We start from the raw sequence: 21945 nt of genomic DNA, 5'->3' as shown, positions 1-21945 counted from the left end.
AAGAATACTTTGAATGACTGGTATAACAGCAGGTAAATAGTGGTGAAAACAAAATCAACTCTGTCTCAACTGTTTGTTGACAGAACAGGAAAGATGACAAAAATATTTTAGTAGAGAGCATCCATCCTCTTTATTCATCACTTTGAACGTCTGAGCTCATGGTGGCGTTACTGTGTTCCTCTGGCAACTAAGAACATCTATTAGAAGCCATTCATTGACAGTGCAATCATTATTCTTAACCAACCTAAATAACATTGACCTATAGCGATCTAAGCATTTTGCTCTATTCACAAATTGTTGATAATGTGATACTATGAATTATTTATCGTTTTAGAGACTAAAGAAAATTTCCACCTTGATAGATTAAATATCAATATGTGCTGGGCACATTGGCTGGCAACCATAAGCAATGCCCATCACGTTAGCTAGCAACCATAAGCAATGCCCATCACGTTAGCTAGCAACCATAAGCAATGCCCATCACGTTAGCTAGCAACCATAAGCAATGCCCATCACGTTAGCTGGCAACCGTAAGCAATGCCCATCACGTTAGCTAGCAACCGTAAGCAATGCCCATCACGTTAGCTGGCAACCGTAAGCAATGCCCATCACGTTAGCTGGCAACCGTAAGCAATGCCCATCACGTTAGCTGGCAACCGTAAGCAATGCCCATCACGTTAGCTGGCAACCGTAAGCAATGCCCATCACGTTAGCTGGCAACCGTAAGCAATGCCCATCACGTTAGCTGGCAACCGTAAGCAATGCCCATCACGTTAGCTAGCAATCGTAAGCAATGCCCATCACGTTAGCGAGCAACACAAGCAGTGGTCACGTTCAGTTCAACGCAGGAGATGACCATCTTCCTGCTTTACTGGCCAGCCTCTACAGTAGCTAACTGGGTGAACTGGAAGTGAATCCCATGGTGACTGAGTGTCTCTGTTTCCCTCTCAGATGGGCTTCACAGCAGGAGACTCTGAGGAACCGGAGGATGAATCCAGAGAAGAGGGCAGTCTCTCCATCACCCAGCGGCGTTTCTATGAGTGAGCGATCCATAGATGTTCCTGTGGGCTTCAGTAATTCTCCTGGATTCCCAGACCAAATGTAAGTCGTCTGTTAACCAGAAATGTGAGCATTTTCATAGAACATGAACAATACTGAGTAAAATGAAAATTCTCTCAAACTAAATATTAATCGGTGAAACATTATTGCATGTTTTATTTAATCATGTCAGGCTGCTCCTGATGAGGATTCCTCTTTAAAAATGGGACATTTTATGCAAAATTCACATTTATCACATTCATTTACTTCCATTTGGGTTTCTACTTCTATTAAGAGCAGCCCAACAGTTAAAAACATAACAGCGGTTTTTAAGAAATAATAAAAACTTTGTGGTGTCTGAAAAATGAAGTGTTTCAAAACCTTCCAGAATGTAGCGTAAAAATCGGCAAGCACTAAAGATTTCAGTAAAATCTAGCACATTAGCTATCAACCATAAGTAATGCCCATCGCGTTAGCTAGCAACCATAAGCAATACCCATCATGTTAGAGAGCAACACAAGCTGTGCTCGCATTCAGTTCAACCCAGGAGATGACCATCTTCCTGCTTTACTGGTCAGTTTCTACAGCAGCTAACTGGGTGAACTGGAAGTGAATCCCATGGTGACTGAGTGTCTCTGTTTCCCTCTCAGATGGGCTTCACTGCAGGAGACTCGGCGGATCCTGAGGATGAATCCAGAGGAAAACAGAGCAGTCTCTCCATTACCCATTGTCGTTTCTATGAGGAGTGAGCGATCCATAGATGTTCCTGTGGGCTTCAGTAATTCTCCTGGATTCCCAGAGCAAAGGTAAGTCGTCTGTTAGCCAGAAATGTGAGCATTTTCATAGAACATGAACAATACTGAGTAAAATGAAAATTCTCTCAAACTAAATATTAATCGGTGAAACATTATTGCATGTTTTATTTAATCATGTCAGGCTGCTCCTGATGATGATTCCTCTTTAAAAATGGGACATTTTATGCAAAATTCACATTTGTCACATTCATTTACTTCCATTTGGGTTTCTAACAGACTAACAGACAATCTTTAAGAATACTTTGAATGACTGGTATAACAGCAGGTAAATAGTGGTGAAAACAAAATCAACTCTGTCTCAACTGTTTGTTGACAGAACAGGAAAGATGACAAAAATATTTTAGTAGAGAGCATCCATCCTCTTTATTCATCACTTTGAACATCTGAGCTCATGGTGGCGTTACTGTGTTCCTCTGGCAACTAAGAACATCTATTAGAAGCCATTCATTGACAGTGCAATCATTATTCTTAACCAACCTAAATAACATTGACCTATAGCGATCTAAGCATTTTGCTCTATTCACAAATTGTTGATAATGTGATACTATGAATTATTTATCGTTTTAGAGACTAAAGAAAATTTCCACCTTGATAGATTAAATATCCATATGTGCTGGGCACATTGGCTGGCAACCATAAGCAATGCCCATCACGTTAGCTGGCAACCGTAAGCAATGCCCATCACGTTAGCTAGCAACCGTAAGCAATGCCCATCACGTTAGCTAGCAACCGTAAGCAATGCCCATCACGTTAGCTAGCAACCGTAAGCAATGCCCATCACGTTAGCTGGCAACCGTAAGCAATGCCCATCACGTTAGCTGGCAACCGTAAGCAATGCCCATCACGTTAGCTGGCAACCGTAAGCAATGCCCATCACGTTAGCTGGCAACCGTAAGCAATGCCCATCACGTTAGCTAGCAATCATAAGCAATGCCCATCACGTTAGCTAGCAACCATAAGCAATGCCCACCACGTTAGCGAGCAACACAAGCAGTGGTCACGTTCAGTTCAACGCAGGAGATGACCATCTTCCTGCTTTACTGGCCAGCCTCTACAGTAGCTAACTGGGTGAACTGGAAGTGAATCCCATGGTGACTGAGTGTCTCTGTTTCCCTCTCAGATGGGCTTCACAGCAGGAGACTCTGAGGAACCGGAGGATGAATCCAGAGAAGAGGGCAGTCTCTCCATCACCCAGCGGCGTTTCTATGAGTGAGCGATCCATAGATGTTCCTGTGGGCTTCAGTAATTCTCCTGGATTCCCAGACCAAATGTAAGTCGTCTGTTAACCAGAAATGTGAGCATTTTCATAGAACATGAACAATACTGAGTAAAATGAAAATTCTCTCAAACTAAATATTAATGATTGAAACATTGCATGTTTCATTTAATCTCGTCAGGCTACTTCTGATGAGCATTCCCCTTTAGATGGGACATTTTATGCAAAATTCACATTTATCACATTCATTTACTTCCATTTGGGTTTCTACTTCTATTAAGAGCAGCCCAACAGTTAAAAACATAACAGCGGTTTTTAAGAAATAATAAAAACTTTGTGGTGTCTGAAAAATGAAGTGTTTCAAAACCTTCCAGAATGTAGCGTAAAAATCGGCAAGCACTAAAGATTTCAGTAAAATCTAGCACATTAGCTATCAACCATAAGTAATGCCCATCGCGTTAGCTAGCAACCATAAGCAATACCCATCATGTTAGAGAGCAACACAAGCTGTGCTCGCATTCAGTTCAACCCAGGAGATGACCATCTTCCTGCTTTACTGGTCAGTTTCTACAGCAGCTAACTGGGTGAACTGGAAGTGAATCCCATGGTGACTGAGTGTCTCTGTTTCCCTCTCAGATGGGCTTCACTGCAGGAGACTCGGCGGATCCTGAGGATGAATCCAGAGGAAAACAGAGCAGTCTCTCCATTACCCATTGTCGTTTCTATGAGGAGTGACCGATCCATAGATGTTCCTGTGGGCTTCAGTAATTCTCCTGGATTCCCAGAGCAAAGGTAAGTCGTCTGTTAGCCAGAAATGTGAGCATTTTCATAGAACATGAACAATACCGAGTAAAATGAAAATTCTCTCAAACTAAATATTAATCAGTGAAACATTATTGCATGTTTTATTTAATCATGTCAGGCTGCTCCTGATGAGGATTCCTCTTTAAAAATGGGACATTTTATGCAAAATTCACATTTGTCACAGTCATTTACTTGCATTTGGGTTTCTAACAGACTAACAGACAATCTTTAAGAATACTTTGAATGACTGGTATAACAGCAGGTAAATAGTGGTGAAAACAAAATCAACTCTGTCTCAACTGTTTGTTGACAGAACAGGAAAGATGACAAAAATATTTTAGTAGAGAGCATCCATCCTCTTTATTCATCACTTTGAACGTCTGAGCTCATGGTGGCGTTACTGTGTTCCTCTGGCAACTAAGAACATCTATTAGAAGCCATTCATTGACAGTGCAATCATTATTCTTAACCAACCTAAATAACATTGACCTATAGCGATCTAAGCATTTTGCTCTATTCACAAATTGTTGATAATGTGATACTATGAATTATTTATCGTTTTAGAGACTAAAGAAAATTTCCACCTTGATAGATTAAATATCAATATGTGCTGGGCACATTGGCTGGCAACCATAAGCAATGCCCATCACGTTAGCTAGCAACCATAAGCAATGCCCATCACGTTAGCTAGCAACCATAAGCAATGCCCATCACGTTAGCTAGCAACCATAAGCAATGCCCATCACGTTAGCTGGCAACCGTAAGCAATGCCCATCACGTTAGCTAGCAACCGTAAGCAATGCCCATCACGTTAGCTGGCAACCGTAAGCAATGCCCATCACGTTAGCTGGCAACCGTAAGCAATGCCCATCACGTTAGCTGGCAACCGTAAGCAATGCCCATCACGTTAGCTGGCAACCGTAAGCAATGCCCATCACGTTAGCTGGCAACCGTAAGCAATGCCCATCACGTTAGCTGGCAACCGTAAGCAATGCCCATCACGTTAGCTAGCAATCGTAAGCAATGCCCATCACGTTAGCTAGCAATCGTAAGCAATGCCCATCACGTTAGCGAGCAACACAAGCAGTGGTCACGTTCAGTTCAACGCAGGAGATGACCATCTTCCTGCTTTACTGGCCAGCCTCTACAGTAGCTAACTGGGTGAACTGGAAGTGAATCCCATGGTGACTGAGTGTCTCTGTTTCCCTCTCAGATGGGCTTCACAGCAGGAGACTCTGAGGAACCGGAGGATGAATCCAGAGAAGAGGGCAGTCTCTCCATCACCCAGCGGCGTTTCTATGAGTGAGCGATCCATAGATGTTCCTGTGGGCTTCAGTAATTCTCCTGGATTCCCAGACCAAATGTAAGTCGTCTGTTAACCAGAAATGTGAGCATTTTCATAGAACATGAACAATACTGAGTAAAATGAAAATTCTCTCAAACTAAATATTAATCGGTGAAACATTATTGCATGTTTTATTTAATCATGTCAGGCTGCTCCTGATGAGGATTCCTCTTTAAAAATGGGACATTTTATGCAAAATTCACATTTATCACATTCATTTACTTCCATTTGGGTTTCTACTTCTATTAAGAGCAGCCCAACAGTTAAAAACATAACAGCGGTTTTTAAGAAATAATAAAAACTTTGTGGTGTCTGAAAAATGAAGTGTTTCAAAACCTTCCAGAATGTAGCGTAAAAATCGGCAAGCACTAAAGATTTCAGTAAAATCTAGCACATTAGCTATCAACCATAAGTAATGCCCATCGCGTTAGCTAGCAACCATAAGCAATACCCATCATGTTAGAGAGCAACACAAGCTGTGCTCGCATTCAGTTCAACCCAGGAGATGACCATCTTCCTGCTTTACTGGTCAGTTTCTACAGCAGCTAACTGGGTGAACTGGAAGTGAATCCCATGGTGACTGAGTGTCTCTGTTTCCCTCTCAGATGGGCTTCACTGCAGGAGACTCGGCGGATCCTGAGGATGAATCCAGAGGAAAACAGAGCAGTCTCTCCATTACCCATTGTCGTTTCTATGAGGAGTGAGCGATCCATAGATGTTCCTGTGGGCTTCAGTAATTCTCCTGGATTCCCAGAGCAAAGGTAAGTCGTCTGTTAGCCAGAAATGTGAGCATTTTCATAGAACATGAACAATACTGAGTAAAATGAAAATTCTCTCAAACTAAATATTAATCGGTGAAACATTATTGCATGTTTTATTTAATCATGTCAGGCTGCTCCTGATGAGGATTCCTCTTTAAAAATGGGACATTTTATGCAAAATTCACATTTGTCACATTCATTTACTTCCATTTGGGTTTCTAACAGACTAACAGACAATCTTTAAGAATACTTTGAATGACTGGTATAACAGCAGGTAAATAGTGGTGAAAACAAAATCAACTCTGTCTCAACTGTTTGTTGACAGAACAGGAAAGATGACAAAAATATTTTAGTAGAGAGCATCCATCCTCTTTATTCATCACTTTGAACATCTGAGCTCATGGTGGCGTTACTGTGTTCCTCTGGCAACTAAGAACATCTATTAGAAGCCATTCATTGACAGTGCAATCATTATTCTTAACCAACCTAAATAACATTGACCTATAGCGATCTAAGCATTTTGCTCTATTCACAAATTGTTGATAATGTGATACTATGAATTATTTATCGTTTTAGAGACTAAAGAAAATTTCCACCTTGATAGATTAAATATCCATATGTGCTGGGCACATTGGCTGGCAACCATAAGCAATGCCCATCACGTTAGCTGGCAACCGTAAGCAATGCCCATCACGTTAGCTAGCAACCGTAAGCAATGCCCATCACGTTAGCTAGCAACCGTAAGCAATGCCCATCACGTTAGCTAGCAACCGTAAGCAATGCCCATCACGTTAGCTGGCAACCGTAAGCAATGCCCATCACGTTAGCTGGCAACCGTAAGCAATGCCCATCACGTTAGCTGGCAACCGTAAGCAATGCCCATCACGTTAGCTGGCAACCGTAAGCAATGCCCATCACGTTAGCTGGCAACCGTAAGCAATGCCCATCACGTTAGCTGGCAACCGTAAGCAATGCCCATCACGTTAGCTAGCAATCATAAGCAATGCCCATCACGTTAGCTAGCAACCATAAGCAATGCCCACCACGTTAGCGAGCAACACAAGCAGTGGTCACGTTCAGTTCAACGCAGGAGATGACCATCTTCCTGCTTTACTGGCCAGCCTCTACAGTAGCTAACTGGGTGAACTGGAAGTGAATCCCATGGTGACTGAGTGTCTCTGTTTCCCTCTCAGATGGGCTTCACAGCAGGAGACTCTGAGGAACCGGAGGATGAATCCAGAGAAGAGGGCAGTCTCTCCATCACCCAGCGGCGTTTCTATGAGTGAGCGATCCATAGATGTTCCTGTGGGCTTCAGTAATTCTCCTGGATTCCCAGACCAAATGTAAGTCGTCTGTTAACCAGAAATGTGAGCATTTTCATAGAACATGAACAATACTGAGTAAAATGAAAATTCTCTCAAACTAAATATTAATCGGTGAAACATTATTGCATGTTTTATTTAATCATGTCAGGCTGCTCCTGATGAGGATTCCTCTTTAAAAATGGGACATTTTATGCAAAATTCACATTTGTCACAGTCATTTACTTCCATTTGGGTTTCTAACAGACTAACAGACAATCTTTAAGAATACTTTGAATGACTGGTATAACAGCAGGTAAATAGTGGTGAAAACAAAATCAACTCTGTCTCAACTGTTTGTTGACAGAACAGGAAAGATGACAAAAATATTTTAGTAGAGAGCATCCATCCTCTTTATTCATCACTTTGAACGTCTGAGCTCATGGTGGCGTTACTGTGTTCCTCTGGCAACTAAGAACATCTATTAGAAGCCATTCATTGACAGTGCAATCATTATTCTTAACCAACCTAAATAACATTGACCTATAGCGATCTAAGCATTTTGCTCTATTCACAAATTGTTGATAATGTGATACTATGAATTATTTATCGTTTTAGAGACTAAAGAAAATTTCCACCTTGATAGATTAAATATCAATATGTGCTGGGCACATTGGCTGGCAACCATAAGCAATGCCCATCACGTTAGCTAGCAACCATAAGCAATGCCCATCACGTTAGCTAGCAACCATAAGCAATGCCCATCACGTTAGCTAGCAACCATAAGCAATGCCCATCACGTTAGCTGGCAACCGTAAGCAATGCCCATCACGTTAGCTAGCAACCGTAAGCAATGCCCATCACGTTAGCTGGCAACCGTAAGCAATGCCCATCACGTTAGCTGGCAACCGTAAGCAATGCCCATCACGTTAGCTGGCAACCGTAAGCAATGCCCATCACGTTAGCTGGCAACCGTAAGCAATGCCCATCACGTTAGCTGGCAACCGTAAGCAATGCCCATCACGTTAGCTGGCAACCGTAAGCAATGCCCATCACGTTAGCTAGCAATCGTAAGCAATGCCCATCACGTTAGCGAGCAACACAAGCAGTGGTCACGTTCAGTTCAACGCAGGAGATGACCATCTTCCTGCTTTACTGGCCAGCCTCTACAGTAGCTAACTGGGTGAACTGGAAGTGAATCCCATGGTGACTGAGTGTCTCTGTTTCCCTCTCAGATGGGCTTCACAGCAGGAGACTCTGAGGAACCGGAGGATGAATCCAGAGAAGAGGGCAGTCTCTCCATCACCCAGCGGCGTTTCTATGAGTGAGCGATCCATAGATGTTCCTGTGGGCTTCAGTAATTCTCCTGGATTCCCAGACCAAATGTAAGTCGTCTGTTAACCAGAAATGTGAGCATTTTCATAGAACATGAACAATACTGAGTAAAATGAAAATTCTCTCAAACTAAATATTAATCGGTGAAACATTATTGCATGTTTTATTTAATCATGTCAGGCTGCTCCTGATGAGGATTCCTCTTTAAAAATGGGACATTTTATGCAAAATTCACATTTATCACATTCATTTACTTCCATTTGGGTTTCTACTTCTATTAAGAGCAGCCCAACAGTTAAAAACATAACAGCGGTTTTTAAGAAATAATAAAAACTTTGTGGTGTCTGAAAAATGAAGTGTTTCAAAACCTTCCAGAATGTAGCGTAAAAATCGGCAAGCACTAAAGATTTCAGTAAAATCTAGCACATTAGCTATCAACCATAAGTAATGCCCATCGCGTTAGCTAGCAACCATAAGCAATACCCATCATGTTAGAGAGCAACAGAAGCTGTGCTCGCATTCAGTTCAACCCAGGAGATGACCATCTTCCTGCTTTACTGGTCAGTTTCTACAGCAGCTAACTGGGTGAACTGGAAGTGAATCCCATGGTGACTGAGTGTCTCTGTTTCCCTCTCAGATGGGCTTCACTGCAGGAGACTCGGCGGATCCTGAGGATGAATCCAGAGGAAAACAGAGCAGTCTCTCCATTACCCATTGTCGTTTCTATGAGGAGTGAGCGATCCATAGATGTTCCTGTGGGCTTCAGTAATTCTCCTGGATTCCCAGAGCAAAGGTAAGTCGTCTGTTAGCCAGAAATGTGAGCATTTTCATAGAACATGAACAATACTGAGTAAAATGAAAATTCTCTCAAACTAAATATTAATCGGTGAAACATTATTGCATGTTTTATTTAATCATGTCAGGCTGCTCCTGATGAGGATTCCTCTTTAAAAATGGGACATTTTATGCAAAATTCACATTTGTCACATTCATTTACTTCCATTTGGGTTTCTAACAGACTAACAGACAATCTTTAAGAATACTTTGAATGACTGGTATAACAGCAGGTAAATAGTGGTGAAAACAAAATCAACTCTGTCTCAACTGTTTGTTGACAGAACAGGAAAGATGACAAAAATATTTTAGTAGAGAGCATCCATCCTCTTTATTCATCACTTTGAACATCTGAGCTCATGGTGGCGTTACTGTGTTCCTCTGGCAACTAAGAACATCTATTAGAAGCCATTCATTGACAGTGCAATCATTATTCTTAACCAACCTAAATAACATTGACCTATAGCGATCTAAGCATTTTGCTCTATTCACAAATTGTTGATAATGTGATACTATGAATTATTTATCGTTTTAGAGACTAAAGAAAATTTCCACCTTGATAGATTAAATATCCATATGTGCTGGGCACATTGGCTGGCAACCATAAGCAATGCCCATCACGTTAGCTGGCAACCGTAAGCAATGCCCATCACGTTAGCTAGCAACCGTAAGCAATGCCCATCACGTTAGCTAGCAACCGTAAGCAATGCCCATCACGTTAGCTAGCAACCGTAAGCAATGCCCATCACGTTAGCTGGCAACCGTAAGCAATGCCCATCACGTTAGCTGGCAACCGTAAGCAATGCCCATCACGTTAGCTGGCAACCGTAAGCAATGCCCATCACGTTAGCTGGCAACCGTAAGCAATGCCCATCACGTTAGCTAGCAATCATAAGCAATGCCCATCACGTTAGCTAGCAACCATAAGCAATGCCCACCACGTTAGCGAGCAACACAAGCAGTGGTCACGTTCAGTTCAACGCAGGAGATGACCATCTTCCTGCTTTACTGGCCAGCCTCTACAGTAGCTAACTGGGTGAACTGGAAGTGAATCCCATGGTGACTGAGTGTCTCTGTTTCCCTCTCAGATGGGCTTCACAGCAGGAGACTCTGAGGAACCGGAGGATGAATCCAGAGAAGAGGGCAGTCTCTCCATCACCCAGCGGCGTTTCTATGAGTGAGCGATCCATAGATGTTCCTGTGGGCTTCAGTAATTCTCCTGGATTCCCAGACCAAATGTAAGTCGTCTGTTAACCAGAAATGTGAGCATTTTCATAGAACATGAACAATACTGAGTAAAATGAAAATTCTCTCAAACTAAATATTAATGATTGAAACATTGCATGTTTCATTTAATCTCGTCAGGCTACTTCTGATGAGCATTCCCCTTTAGATGGGACATTTTATGCAAAATTCACATTTATCACATTCATTTACTTCCATTTGGGTTTCTACTTCTATTAAGAGCAGCCCAACAGTTAAAAACATAACAGCGGTTTTTAAGAAATAATAAAAACTTTGTGGTGTCTGAAAAATGAAGTGTTTCAAAACCTTCCAGAATGTAGCGTAAAAATCGGCAAGCACTAAAGATTTCAGTAAAATCTAGCACATTAGCTATCAACCATAAGTAATGCCCATCGCGTTAGCTAGCAACCATAAGCAATACCCATCATGTTAGAGAGCAACACAAGCTGTGCTCGCATTCAGTTCAACCCAGGAGATGACCATCTTCCTGCTTTACTGGTCAGTTTCTACAGCAGCTAACTGGGTGAACTGGAAGTGAATCCCATGGTGACTGAGTGTCTCTGTTTCCCTCTCAGATGGGCTTCACTGCAGGAGACTCGGCGGATCCTGAGGATGAATCCAGAGGAAAACAGAGCAGTCTCTCCATTACCCATTGTCGTTTCTATGAGGAGTGACCGATCCATAGATGTTCCTGTGGGCTTCAGTAATTCTCCTGGATTCCCAGAGCAAAGGTAAGTCGTCTGTTAGCCAGAAATGTGAGCATTTTCATAGAACATGAACAATACCGAGTAAAATGAAAATTCTCTCAAACTAAATATTAATCAGTGAAACATTATTGCATGTTTTATTTAATCATGTCAGGCTGCTCCTGATGAGGATTCCTCTTTAAAAATGGGACATTTTATGCAAAATTCACATTTGTCACAGTCATTTACTTGCATTTGGGTTTCTAACAGACTAACAGACAATCTTTAAGAATACTTTGAATGACTGGTATAACAGCAGGTAAATAGTGGTGAAAACAAAATCAACTCTGTCTCAACTGTTTGTTGACAGAACAGGAAAGATGACAAAAATATTTTAGTAGAGAGCATCCATCCTCTTTATTCATCACTTTGAACGTCTGAGCTCATGGTGGCGTTACTGTGTTCCTCTGGCAACTAAGAACATCTATTAGAAGCCATTCATTGACAGTGCAATCATTATTCTTAACCAACCTAAATAACATTGACCTATAGCGATCTAAGCATTTTGCTCTATTCACAAATTGTTGATAATGTGATACTATGAATTATTTATCGTTTTAGAGACTAAAGAAAATTTCCACCTTGATAGATTAAATATCCATATGTGCTGGGCACATTGGCTGGCAACCATAAGCAATGCCCATCACGTTAGCTGGCAACCGTAAGCAATGCCCGTCACGTTAGCTGGCAACCGTAAGCAATGCCCATCACGTTAGCTAGCAACCATAAGCAATGCCCATCACGTTAGCTGGCAACCGTAAGCAATGCCCATCACGTTAGCTGGCAACCGTAAGCAATGCCCATCACGTTAACTAGCAACATAAGCAATGCCCATCGCGTTAGCTAGCAACCATAAGCAACGCCCATCACGTTAACTAGCAACATAAGCAATACTTACATTATGTTCAACCCAGGAGATGATTATCTTCCTTCCAAAGGTAAGTCGTCTGTTACAAGGATTTGTGAGACACTATAAACCGTGTGTACATAAAACTGTGTAATGGTAAAAGGTTGTTGGGTAAATCCCGGACCAAATGTAAATCCTTTGTTATAATTTGTTGTTTTTTGTAATCGCAATGAGTGGCATCGTGAATAGTTGAATGTAGTCACTGGTAAGCTCACAGCAGGAGGTCTAATTATGGCAGAAACAATTTTTAACCATCATTTGTTCATTTTATTTTGGCAGTGATTAGAGCTTTTTTTTTCTTTTTTTAACCAGTCAAATCTTTAATTGTGCATTGTTAGAATTACCAAAATGAATAAATGTTTTATAATCATAAGAAGGCCAAGTGCTTCTTATGGGTCCAGGATAGAGGAACGGTCCTCCAGGTTCCCTTCATTGGATCCTAGAGGACGACCGACGTGTCAACTAATCTACTCAACTTTGACCCTTGACCTTTGAAGCTGTAGTATGTAACTTTTATACATTTTTTTTTTACATATTTGTTAAAACTGTCACTATGTTGTGACGGCATGAGACTGATAGTCTGTGTAAAGATCTCCTCTGCCTCCTCCCAGTTCTATCGACAAACACCCAATCAGACGGGAGGCGGGTCGTAGAGCTGTCAGTCACCATTCATGTGGCGCTGCTCACCCCCCTCTTCCACTCCTTTACTTATCCTCTGCTATGCTGCAGATGCTTCCTGACGGTAGAACCTGTCATGAATGCTAATGCTAGTTGGCATTGCCAATGATGCAGGTGGCTCAGCAGTGGTCTTTACATGAGGATGATTGACAGCGCTGAGTCTCATTCCCAAAACCATAAATACTGATCATATCTCCAATTAATATGATTTTACTGATTGTGTTGGACCTTCATGAACATCTTCATCATTTCACCTGTGTTTAGTGAACAGTTTCATTGATGAAGAAATGTCTTCACAGAGGGAGGAAGAGGAGCAGAGTTGGTGAGGAGGAGCAGCCGTCCTGCTGTGCTTTGTGTCAGAAGGTTCTGGTGGATCTGGTCTCTACCAGCTGTGGACACTGGTTCTGCAGACAGTGCATCAGGTTCTACTGGGACCTGTCTGCTCCATCTGGACCCTTCTCCTGCCCCCAGTGTGGGAAACGACCCAGAACAGGAGCTGGACTTCTGACAGCCAATCAGAGCAGCTGTGCTCCAGGTGAGACTGACCACGTCCAATCAGAGCTTCCTTCTGTTGTCTGTTGAACCAATTCAACGTCTTTAGATAGGATTTGGAAATTCAAGGTTTTCAACGTCTTTCTGTGATCAATTATTTCAGATAAATCTGTTTCCAGCTGTAAATGGATCGAATTTGTTCAACCAAACGACCTGCTGGGTTTGATTTAAAATGGATCTGTTTCAGTTGTTTGTGCGAAATACTTTTAAACTGAACATCACCTTTAGACTGGAGGTTATTTTGATTAATCAAAACAAAAAAATGGAAAAAACAACCTGCTGCTCTTACAGAAAGAAACCCTGATTTATTCTGACAATAAATTACAGATTACAGTTTATATAATTATACGTACATCATGTAATAATTCTAACAAAATGTTTACTTCTAAAGGGCCAAATCAGTCGCATGTCATTTCCTGTTTGTTATTCATTACAAACATCCAATTCAGTCTTTGACTCAAAATGCTGTTTTAAATGTGAATACTACCTGATATAATCTGTTTTTCTGGCAGATTAAACCATTTCCTCTAGATTTCCTTTATTAAGGCTGGAAATGCTGGGAGAAAACATTTTTCTGTCTCTCTGCCTGTTTAGCTGCTGTTCATGGATGAAAGTCAGATAGAAACATCAAAATGAAGACATGATGCAGAAGAGTTGATGTTGCTTAAAGCTGCTGCATTAATGACTGTTTCTGTCAGCATTTATTTATCTGATCTGCTTTGTGTATCAGATCCTGACAGTGAACAGACAAAGACCACAAAACAGAAATCTGCTGTCTGATGACAGAACAATGTTCTGGTTCTGTGTAGGGATTTGATTGTTTAGCATGACATCCTGTGAAATCAGAGACCTTATAGTGATAACACCTCCTAATGTTCCAGATGGTTTTGTTCCAGTCCAATTACAATAAATCATGTTTTTTATGTCAATGTCAATGTCAAATTTATTTATATAGCACCTTACAACAGGTATAAGACTGCACCAAAGTGCTGTACAACAACAACACAAAAACAACAACACAAATGACAAAACAGAACACACATCATTTAAATGCCAAAGAGTAAAAATGAGTTTTAAGAAGCGATTTAAAATGGTCCAGGCTGTGGGCAGATCTAATCTGGAAAGGTAAGTTATTCCATAAAACAGGAGCAGCAACAGAAAAAGCTCGATCTCCTTTCCTCTTAAGTCGAGTTCGAGGAACTGTAAGTAATAACTGATTATTTGATCGTAGCGTTCTGGACACAGACTGGAAATTTAAAAGGTTCCGAAGATAAGGGGGGGCTAACCCATTTAAAACTTTAAAAGTTAACAAAAGTTTACTTCGGTTGTCTTTTCTTCTGTGTTTCAGCAGATGTTGTTCTGCAGGAGGTTCTAGAGGAACATAAGATCAGTCTGAGGAGGAGATGTGAATGTGTGACTGAAGGAAGTGATGAAACAGGAAGTAGAACCCTCCTCAACAGAATCTACACTGATCTCTACATCACAGAGGGACAGAGTGAAGAGGTTAACACCCAGCATGAGGTGAAGCAGCTGGAGAGAGCTTCCCAGATCCAGAACCTCCATGACGCTCCAATCAGGTGCCATGACATCTTTAAATCCTTCCCTGACCAACATGGAGCCATCAGAGTGGTTCTGACCAACGGCATCGCTGGTGTTGGAAAAACCTTCTCAGTGCAGAAGTTCACTCTGGACTGGGCCGAGGGCTTGGAGAACCAAGATGTCAGTGTGGTGGTTCTGCTTTCGTTCAGGGAGCTGAACCTGATCAGAGATCAGCAGCACAGTCTTCTCTCGCTGCTCCATGTTTTCCATCCAACACTCCAGAAGCTCCCAGCAGAGCAGCTGGCTAAATGCAAACTTCTCTTCATCTTTGATGGCCTGGATGAAAACAGACTTTCTCTGGACTTCAACAGCAGTCAGCTGGTTTCTGACGTCACACAGAAGTCATCAGTCAACGTTCTGCTGACAAACATCATCCAGGGGAACCTGCTTCCCTCGGCTCTCATCTGGATAACTTCCAGACCTTCAGCAGCCAATCAGATCCCTCCTTCATGTGTTACCAGGGTAACAGAAGTACGAGGCTTCACCGACGCCCAGAAGGAGGCGTACTTCAGGAGGAGGTTCAGTGATGAAGAGCTGTCCAGCAGAATCATCTCCCACATGAAGAAATCAAAATCTCTCCACATCATGTGTGGAATCCCAGTCTTCTGCTGGATCACTGCTACGGTTCTGGAGAACATGTTGACCTCAGAGCAGAGAGGAGAGCTGCCCAAGACCATGACTGACATGTACTCACACTTCCTGCTGGTCCAGACAAAGAGGAAGAACAACAAGTACCATGGAGGACATGAGACAAGTTCACAGGAGCTGATGGAGGCAGACGGGGAAGTTCTTCTGATGCTGGGGAAACTGGCTTTTGAACATCTGAAGAAAGGAAACATCATGTTCTACCAAGAAGACCTGGAGCAGTGTGGTCTGGATGTCACAGAGGCCTCGGTGTACTCAGGAGTTTGTACAGAGATCTTCAAAAGAGAGAGTCTGATCTTCCAGAAACCAGTCTACTGCTTTGTTCATCTGACCATCCAGGAGTTTCTGGCTGCAGTCTACATGCTCCACTGTTTCACCACCAAGAACTCAGAAGTGATGAAGAAGTTCATGGGAAAAACATACAATGAAACATCTCTAGATGGGTTGATGAAGAAAGTTATGGTGAAATCCCTCATGAGTAAAAATGGCCACCTGGACCTGTTTGTCCGCTTCCTTCATGGCCTCATTCTGGAGTCCAACCAGAGACTGCTAGGAGGCCTGCTGGGTCAGACAGAGAACAGTCCAGAAACCATTCAGAGAGTCATAGATGATCTGAAGAAAGAAAGAAACCTTTCATCCCCTGATAAACACATAAACATTTTCCACTGTCTGGTGGAGATGAACGATCTCTCAGCTTTTCAGGGGATCCAACAGTTCCTGAAATCAGAGAACAGATCAGAGAAGCTCACAGTGATCCAGTGTTCATCTCTGGCCTTCATGCTGCAGATGTCAGAGGAAGTTCTGGATGAGTTGGACCTGGAAAAGTACAATACATCAGAGAATGGACGACTGAGACTGATTCCAGCTATGAGGAACTGCAGAAAGGCTCGGTGAGTCCAGGACCATTTCTCAATACTCAAGCACGTTCTTGTGTTCTTGGCAAGTACAAATCTGCAAGAACAGTTGAAAGTCTTTTCTTGCCGAGTTCACAAGGATGCATCTGGCCAGAGTTCCTGTCACACAACTGGATGATTATTTTACAATATCTACTAAACACTGATTAACACATTTGTTCCCTTTATTATCATAATCAAGTTATACTTTTCTTAAATACCAGCATAGAAAGAGTCAAATACTGTTTTATAGGAATGTCTTAATAACAATAAACAAGCAGATAATAATCCAATAACTCCAGGAAATTGATACTAAGACTATCTAATCGAGAGCAAATATTACCATAATCTAATTGATTTTTAAGATGTGAAGACAGTGAAGAGGACAATGATGGGACAGAGGGATGAAGAGAATCTCCGGGAGCTTTTAGGAAGCTGGAAGTAAACCTGGAGCTGTAGTCTGTTCACCTGAAGAGCTGCCTGAATAAAACAATTTACTATAAGGTCTCGCCTAAAAACAAATTAAAATGAGTTTTTGTGGCAATTAATGGTGGTAAAAGTCCAATACATTTCTGTACTCACCTTCTCTATTTACCGCTGCTGGTGGCGCATTGCATTGTGGGACATCTTGCTGGCTCAAATCTGCAGAAGGATGCATCGATGCGTCCTCGATAAAATGGGCAGAGCAAGAACACATCTGGGTACTTTGAGCGACCTGTCGCGATAAACAATAAATCAATTAATCACAAGATAAATGAAAGTAATCAACCTCATTTTAATTTAACACAATCCTTACTCCCACCTCATGAACCGTCCCTCACCTCTTGGAGGGGATGATTTTATGGCAGGAAAGGGCCGATGAGGATTTCAGGAGAAACTTCTAATTCTTCTTTGTCAGTTAGTCATGGCTGCAGGTCAAACAAGGGAACAAACTACATGGCTCACATGACAGTCCTTTAAGACAATTACCAGATCAAGCATCTTACTCAAGATTTCTTCAGGTCTCTTATAATATCACAGCTGCCGAAACGTCTAAACATTATCTGGAAACTTCTTTAATGGATAACACAGAAATACAAGAACACAGCAGATATAATCTGTAAATAAATGGTAAAAAGTGTCATCAGTTCCATCAAAGACGACCAGAACAATCTGAAGATTTTTATCATGTCTGTCAAGCAGGTTGACTGTTGGACATGATCAGAACCAGAACCTGAGTTTAACCTTGAGTTTAATCCTGAACTGCAGAGATTCTGTGTCTCGTCAAATTCAGTAAATTCATCAAATGATGACATCACTGTTTTATTTTAATCTGTTTATTTGATTTAATTAGAACTGACTTTATTTCTTTAATCACAGACTTGGTGGCTGTAAACTCTCAGAGGCTGAATGGGAAGTTGTGGCTTCAGCTCTGAAGTCCAACCTTCATCTGACCGAACTGGAAATAAGTGAGATAAACATAAATAAATTCACAACCTTAGGAGTCTCCGTACGGAAGAACATTTGTGAGATTCTGGAGAATCCAGTTTGCAAAGTGAAGATTTTGAGGTTTGTTTTCTCTTCTTGTACAATAAAATCATTCACTAAAATCTTAATACATTTTAGATAAAAAAAATATTCTGGTTTTCAAAAATAACTTATCAAGATATCAGAATATAATTTCTAAAACTTTTTTTTACCTAGTAAATTGTTTTTTATTTCAAACTTTCAAATTATTTAATTTTGTTTTAGTTTTTCTCACTTTAACTGGATAAACACATCTTGCAGAAATACAAGAACACAGCAGATATAATCTGTAAATAAATGGTAAAAAGTTTCATCAGTTCCATCAAAGACGACCAGAACAATCTGAAGATTTTTATCATGTCTGTCAAGCAGGTTGACTGTTAGACATGATCAGAACCAGAACCTGAGTTTAACCTTGAGTTTAATCCTGAACTGCAGAGATTCTGTGTCTCGTCAAACTCAGTAAATTCATCAAATGATGACATCACTGTTTTATTTTAATCTGTTTATTTGATTTAATTAGAACTGACTTTATTTCTTCTGTCATCACAGACTTGGTGGCTGTAAACTCTCAGAGGCTGAATGTGAAATTGTGGCTTCAGCTCTGAAGTCCAACCCTCATCTGATTGAACCGGAAATAAGTGAGATAAACATAAATAATAGCAGAACCCTTGGAGTCTCTAGACTGAAGAACATTTGTGAGATTCTGGAGAATCCAGTCTGCAAAGTGAAGATTTTGAGGTTTGTTTTCTCTTTTTGTACAATAAAATCATTCACTAAAATCTTAATACTTTTTAGCTAATAAAATTATTCTGGTATTCAAAAACAACTTATCAAGATATCAGAATGTACTTTCTAAAACTTTTTTACCCTGTAAATGAATTACTTTTTATTTCAGACTTTCAGATTATTGAACTTTGTTTCTCAGTTTTTTTCACTTTAACAACTTGGACTTTGATTTTCAAATTAAATAAAAACTTTACTGTCATCTAAAGATAAACTGAGCATCAGCCTGGTTCTGGTTCTGGTCAGACCCAGTCTGATTCCTGTAGCTCAGGTTCTGGATCTGTCTGTAGTGGATCCAGATGTTCTGACCTGAAGCTCCTCCCTGTTCTGGAATGGGTTCTGCTGGATAATCCTATCAGTTGTCCCTGTTGCACATCTTCCTACCAGAGTTTTTCCTTCCATTCAACTTTCTATGAATAATAATTTCTGAGATACGGAGGATATTTAGTTCCATTGTTCTCAGGCCCATCAGCCAAACATGTTAAGTTTCACTCAGTCATCAGTCTGTCCACATGGTTGGATCCCAATAATCTGATCAGTTTCTGATGAATTTTCATTAAATTTCTAGATTACAATGGCTGCTGTTAGTTTAGGACTCAGGTCAGAGGAACATTTCACACTTTCAGCTCTAAATATTGAGGCTTGAATTATGTTTTTCTGGGTTCCTCATTGGACAGACTGCAGTCTGGTTTTGGGACAGACCAGAGTCCAGACTTTGTAGTTTTTCTGTCATCAGACGTTCAGAGTCTGGAAACAGCAGCAGTGATGACGGCTCAGCCTGCAGTGAATAGAAGCAGCAGGAAGTCAGAGGAACATCCAGAGAGGAAACTGACTGAGGGACGGATTGAGAGGGAAGTGGATGGAAAAGCTTTGATGCAGATCTGGGAGGTTGATGCAGCTGCAGACCTTCTCAGTACAGCAGCAGCTGAGAAGAAACCAGGTTAAACACAGAAAGCCAGAGTTCAGTGCAGGCCCTGTGGGTGTGGGGGTCATTGCCCGCCCACAGAAACAGCTGTGCCCCCCCCTGGACTGGAAGCTGTTTGTTGTTTTTACCTCAGAGTGGCCAACTGTCTGTTATTCCTATATCAATTTGATACAGTGGGAGCTTCCGCACTTCCCATATCTGTGTCCTCTGTCACTTTGTTCAGCAATTAAAACTGTTTAATCCGTTAACACGTCGTAACCTGTTTTTCCAAGCCGCCTTTAAACACAACATGAACGCTAAGATGCTCATGCTGGGTTCACACCTGTGCTGCAGCGAAGGAGACCTGCTGCTGCTGTGCAGAGCTACTCAGGTGTGTTAGAATCATGGCAGCAAAACGCAAAGAACTTTTCACAGTTTTTCTCTCAAACTAACCGACTGAGTTGAGTAAAGCTGCTGGATGCAGGTAATGTTAGCTAAAAGATGACTAGCTAATAACAATACAGCACATTAAGCTTGTTAACAAGTAGCCTGTAGGCTACTGATGTTGTTTATGTTCAGCTACATAGATTCATTTTGCCCCACCTGTTAAACTCGTCTGGAGCCGGGGCTGGTCCAATGGATCATCTGCAGAAAGAACAGGAAGTTACTAGCAGCAATAGTTCAGCTGATGGCCTCAACCAGGACGGAGCTACAGCTCAACACCTGGTCAGGTGAACCTCCTATGAAGACAGGAAAGGAGAGAACAGGAAGTTAATGTCAGCAATAAATTAGTCGACGCTGTGAGTCAGTTAACGAGAGCTCCTGCTGCTTCAGTCCTGATCTTTCTCTCTCTGCTGAATAGATCAAGAAAATCCTGATGGTTTCTGTCCAGACACTCCACCTCCCTACTGGGGTCAGAGGTCACAGACCTCTCATTACTTCCTGTTGACATGTTCAGGGGTAGAGATGGAGGACATGTTGAGCCTCTTGGCCACAGAGTGATGAGACCTGAGGGAGTGCTCTGTCTCAGACTGGATCTGTATCGATTGATGAAGATTAAATTATAGATTTACAGGAGAGTTTTGTGACTGAACTGCAGATACTGGAAAATTAAAGAATATCAACTTGTTGTCGCTGCATAATTGATCACTGATCAGTGTTGATTTAGAAACAGTTCTGGAAATAATTACACTCATTAATTATAAATTTGTGCTAAATTATATCCTGTGTATGGATGAGTACAACATTCACACATTGATTAGTTACAGAAAGATTAACTTTTAGGCTGAAATAAACACTGAGCAATGGGAACTTTGTTAAATCAGTGATTCTTGAGAATAGGGACAAAACAGGTCCTATGGATAAAGCACCAAACTTGAATAAAATATACACAAAATATATTTTTTTCAAATATCTGACTAAACTAATCTGGGTCATGTGAGCACAACAATGTATATTTTTGTTGTTTGCTGAATTTTTTTTATTTTATTTGAAACATTGTAGTCGGTGGATGATGCCTGTAAAATCCCTTGTCCAGGAGCAGAACTCAATGCATTATAACAGTTTAAAACAATTAAAGAAATACTAAATATATTGTGACAATTAAGTATAAGTAGTCGTATAAATAATTATAAAAGTATCAATAAATTGAATTAAAAATAATTTTTAGATATTTTCCAACTCCGTTGAAATTTGTCCCTATTTTGTCAACACCATCAGACATGAAAAGAATGTAAAAAAAAAATAATCAGGCATTATTGGGGGGCACCTGAACTTCTGAGGACCCCATCACGTCCTCTTTTCTCTTCCTTTGCTCAGAGGGCTAGTTAGCTCTGGTTAGCTTATGTTATTCTTTAGTTTTTTCTTCTGTTTTATTCCTAAGTTGCTTGTCACAACCATGATGTCTCAACTCCATAACTGACAATTTTCAAAACTTTGATGAAATTTTGTGAAATAAAAGCTTAATTTTGGTATAATGTAAAGATTTCATGGACCTGACGAGCTACAACATGGCCTCCTTCAGAATAACATCATA

The 21945-nt window shown here is 41.0% G+C and overlaps 1 protein-coding gene across 24 annotated transcripts in view; it reads left to right on the top strand.

The window, feature by feature from the left end:
• Window positions 1-21945, top strand: part of LOC106933855 (uncharacterized) — a 60680-nt gene that overhangs the window by 22071 nt on the left and 16664 nt on the right. For 11 of the 24 annotated variants that reach the window (XM_088001517.1, XM_088001514.1, XM_088001506.1 and 8 more), the window contains 15 exons: window positions 952-1101; window positions 1689-1844; window positions 2974-3123; window positions 3706-3861; window positions 5087-5236; window positions 5824-5979; window positions 7173-7322; window positions 8516-8665; window positions 9253-9408; window positions 10538-10687; window positions 11270-11425; window positions 13325-13560; window positions 14926-16711; window positions 18074-18262; window positions 18773-18961. In XM_088001517.1, coding sequence (XP_087857643.1) covers window positions 952-1101; window positions 1689-1844; window positions 2974-3123; window positions 3706-3861; window positions 5087-5236; window positions 5824-5979; window positions 7173-7322; window positions 8516-8665; window positions 9253-9408; window positions 10538-10687; window positions 11270-11425; window positions 13325-13560; window positions 14926-16711; window positions 18074-18262; window positions 18773-18961 — 4080 coding nt within the window. The remainder of the gene's footprint in view (window positions 1-951; window positions 1102-1688; window positions 1845-2973; window positions 3124-3705; window positions 3862-5086; window positions 5237-5823; window positions 5980-7172; window positions 7323-8515; window positions 8666-9252; window positions 9409-10537; window positions 10688-11269; window positions 11426-13324; window positions 13561-14925; window positions 16712-18073; window positions 18263-18772; window positions 18962-21945) is intronic. The other 13 variants (XM_088001515.1, XM_088001511.1, XM_088001507.1 and 10 more) reach the window with 7 other exon arrangements.

Source organism: Poecilia mexicana, unplaced genomic scaffold, assembly GCF_051168715.1.
Source record: "Poecilia mexicana isolate PSO_F unplaced genomic scaffold, ASM5116871v1 scaffold_20, whole genome shotgun sequence".
Lineage (NCBI taxonomy): Eukaryota > Metazoa > Chordata > Actinopteri > Cyprinodontiformes > Poeciliidae > Poecilia > Poecilia mexicana.
This window is presented reverse-complemented; position numbering and strand designations above follow the sequence as displayed.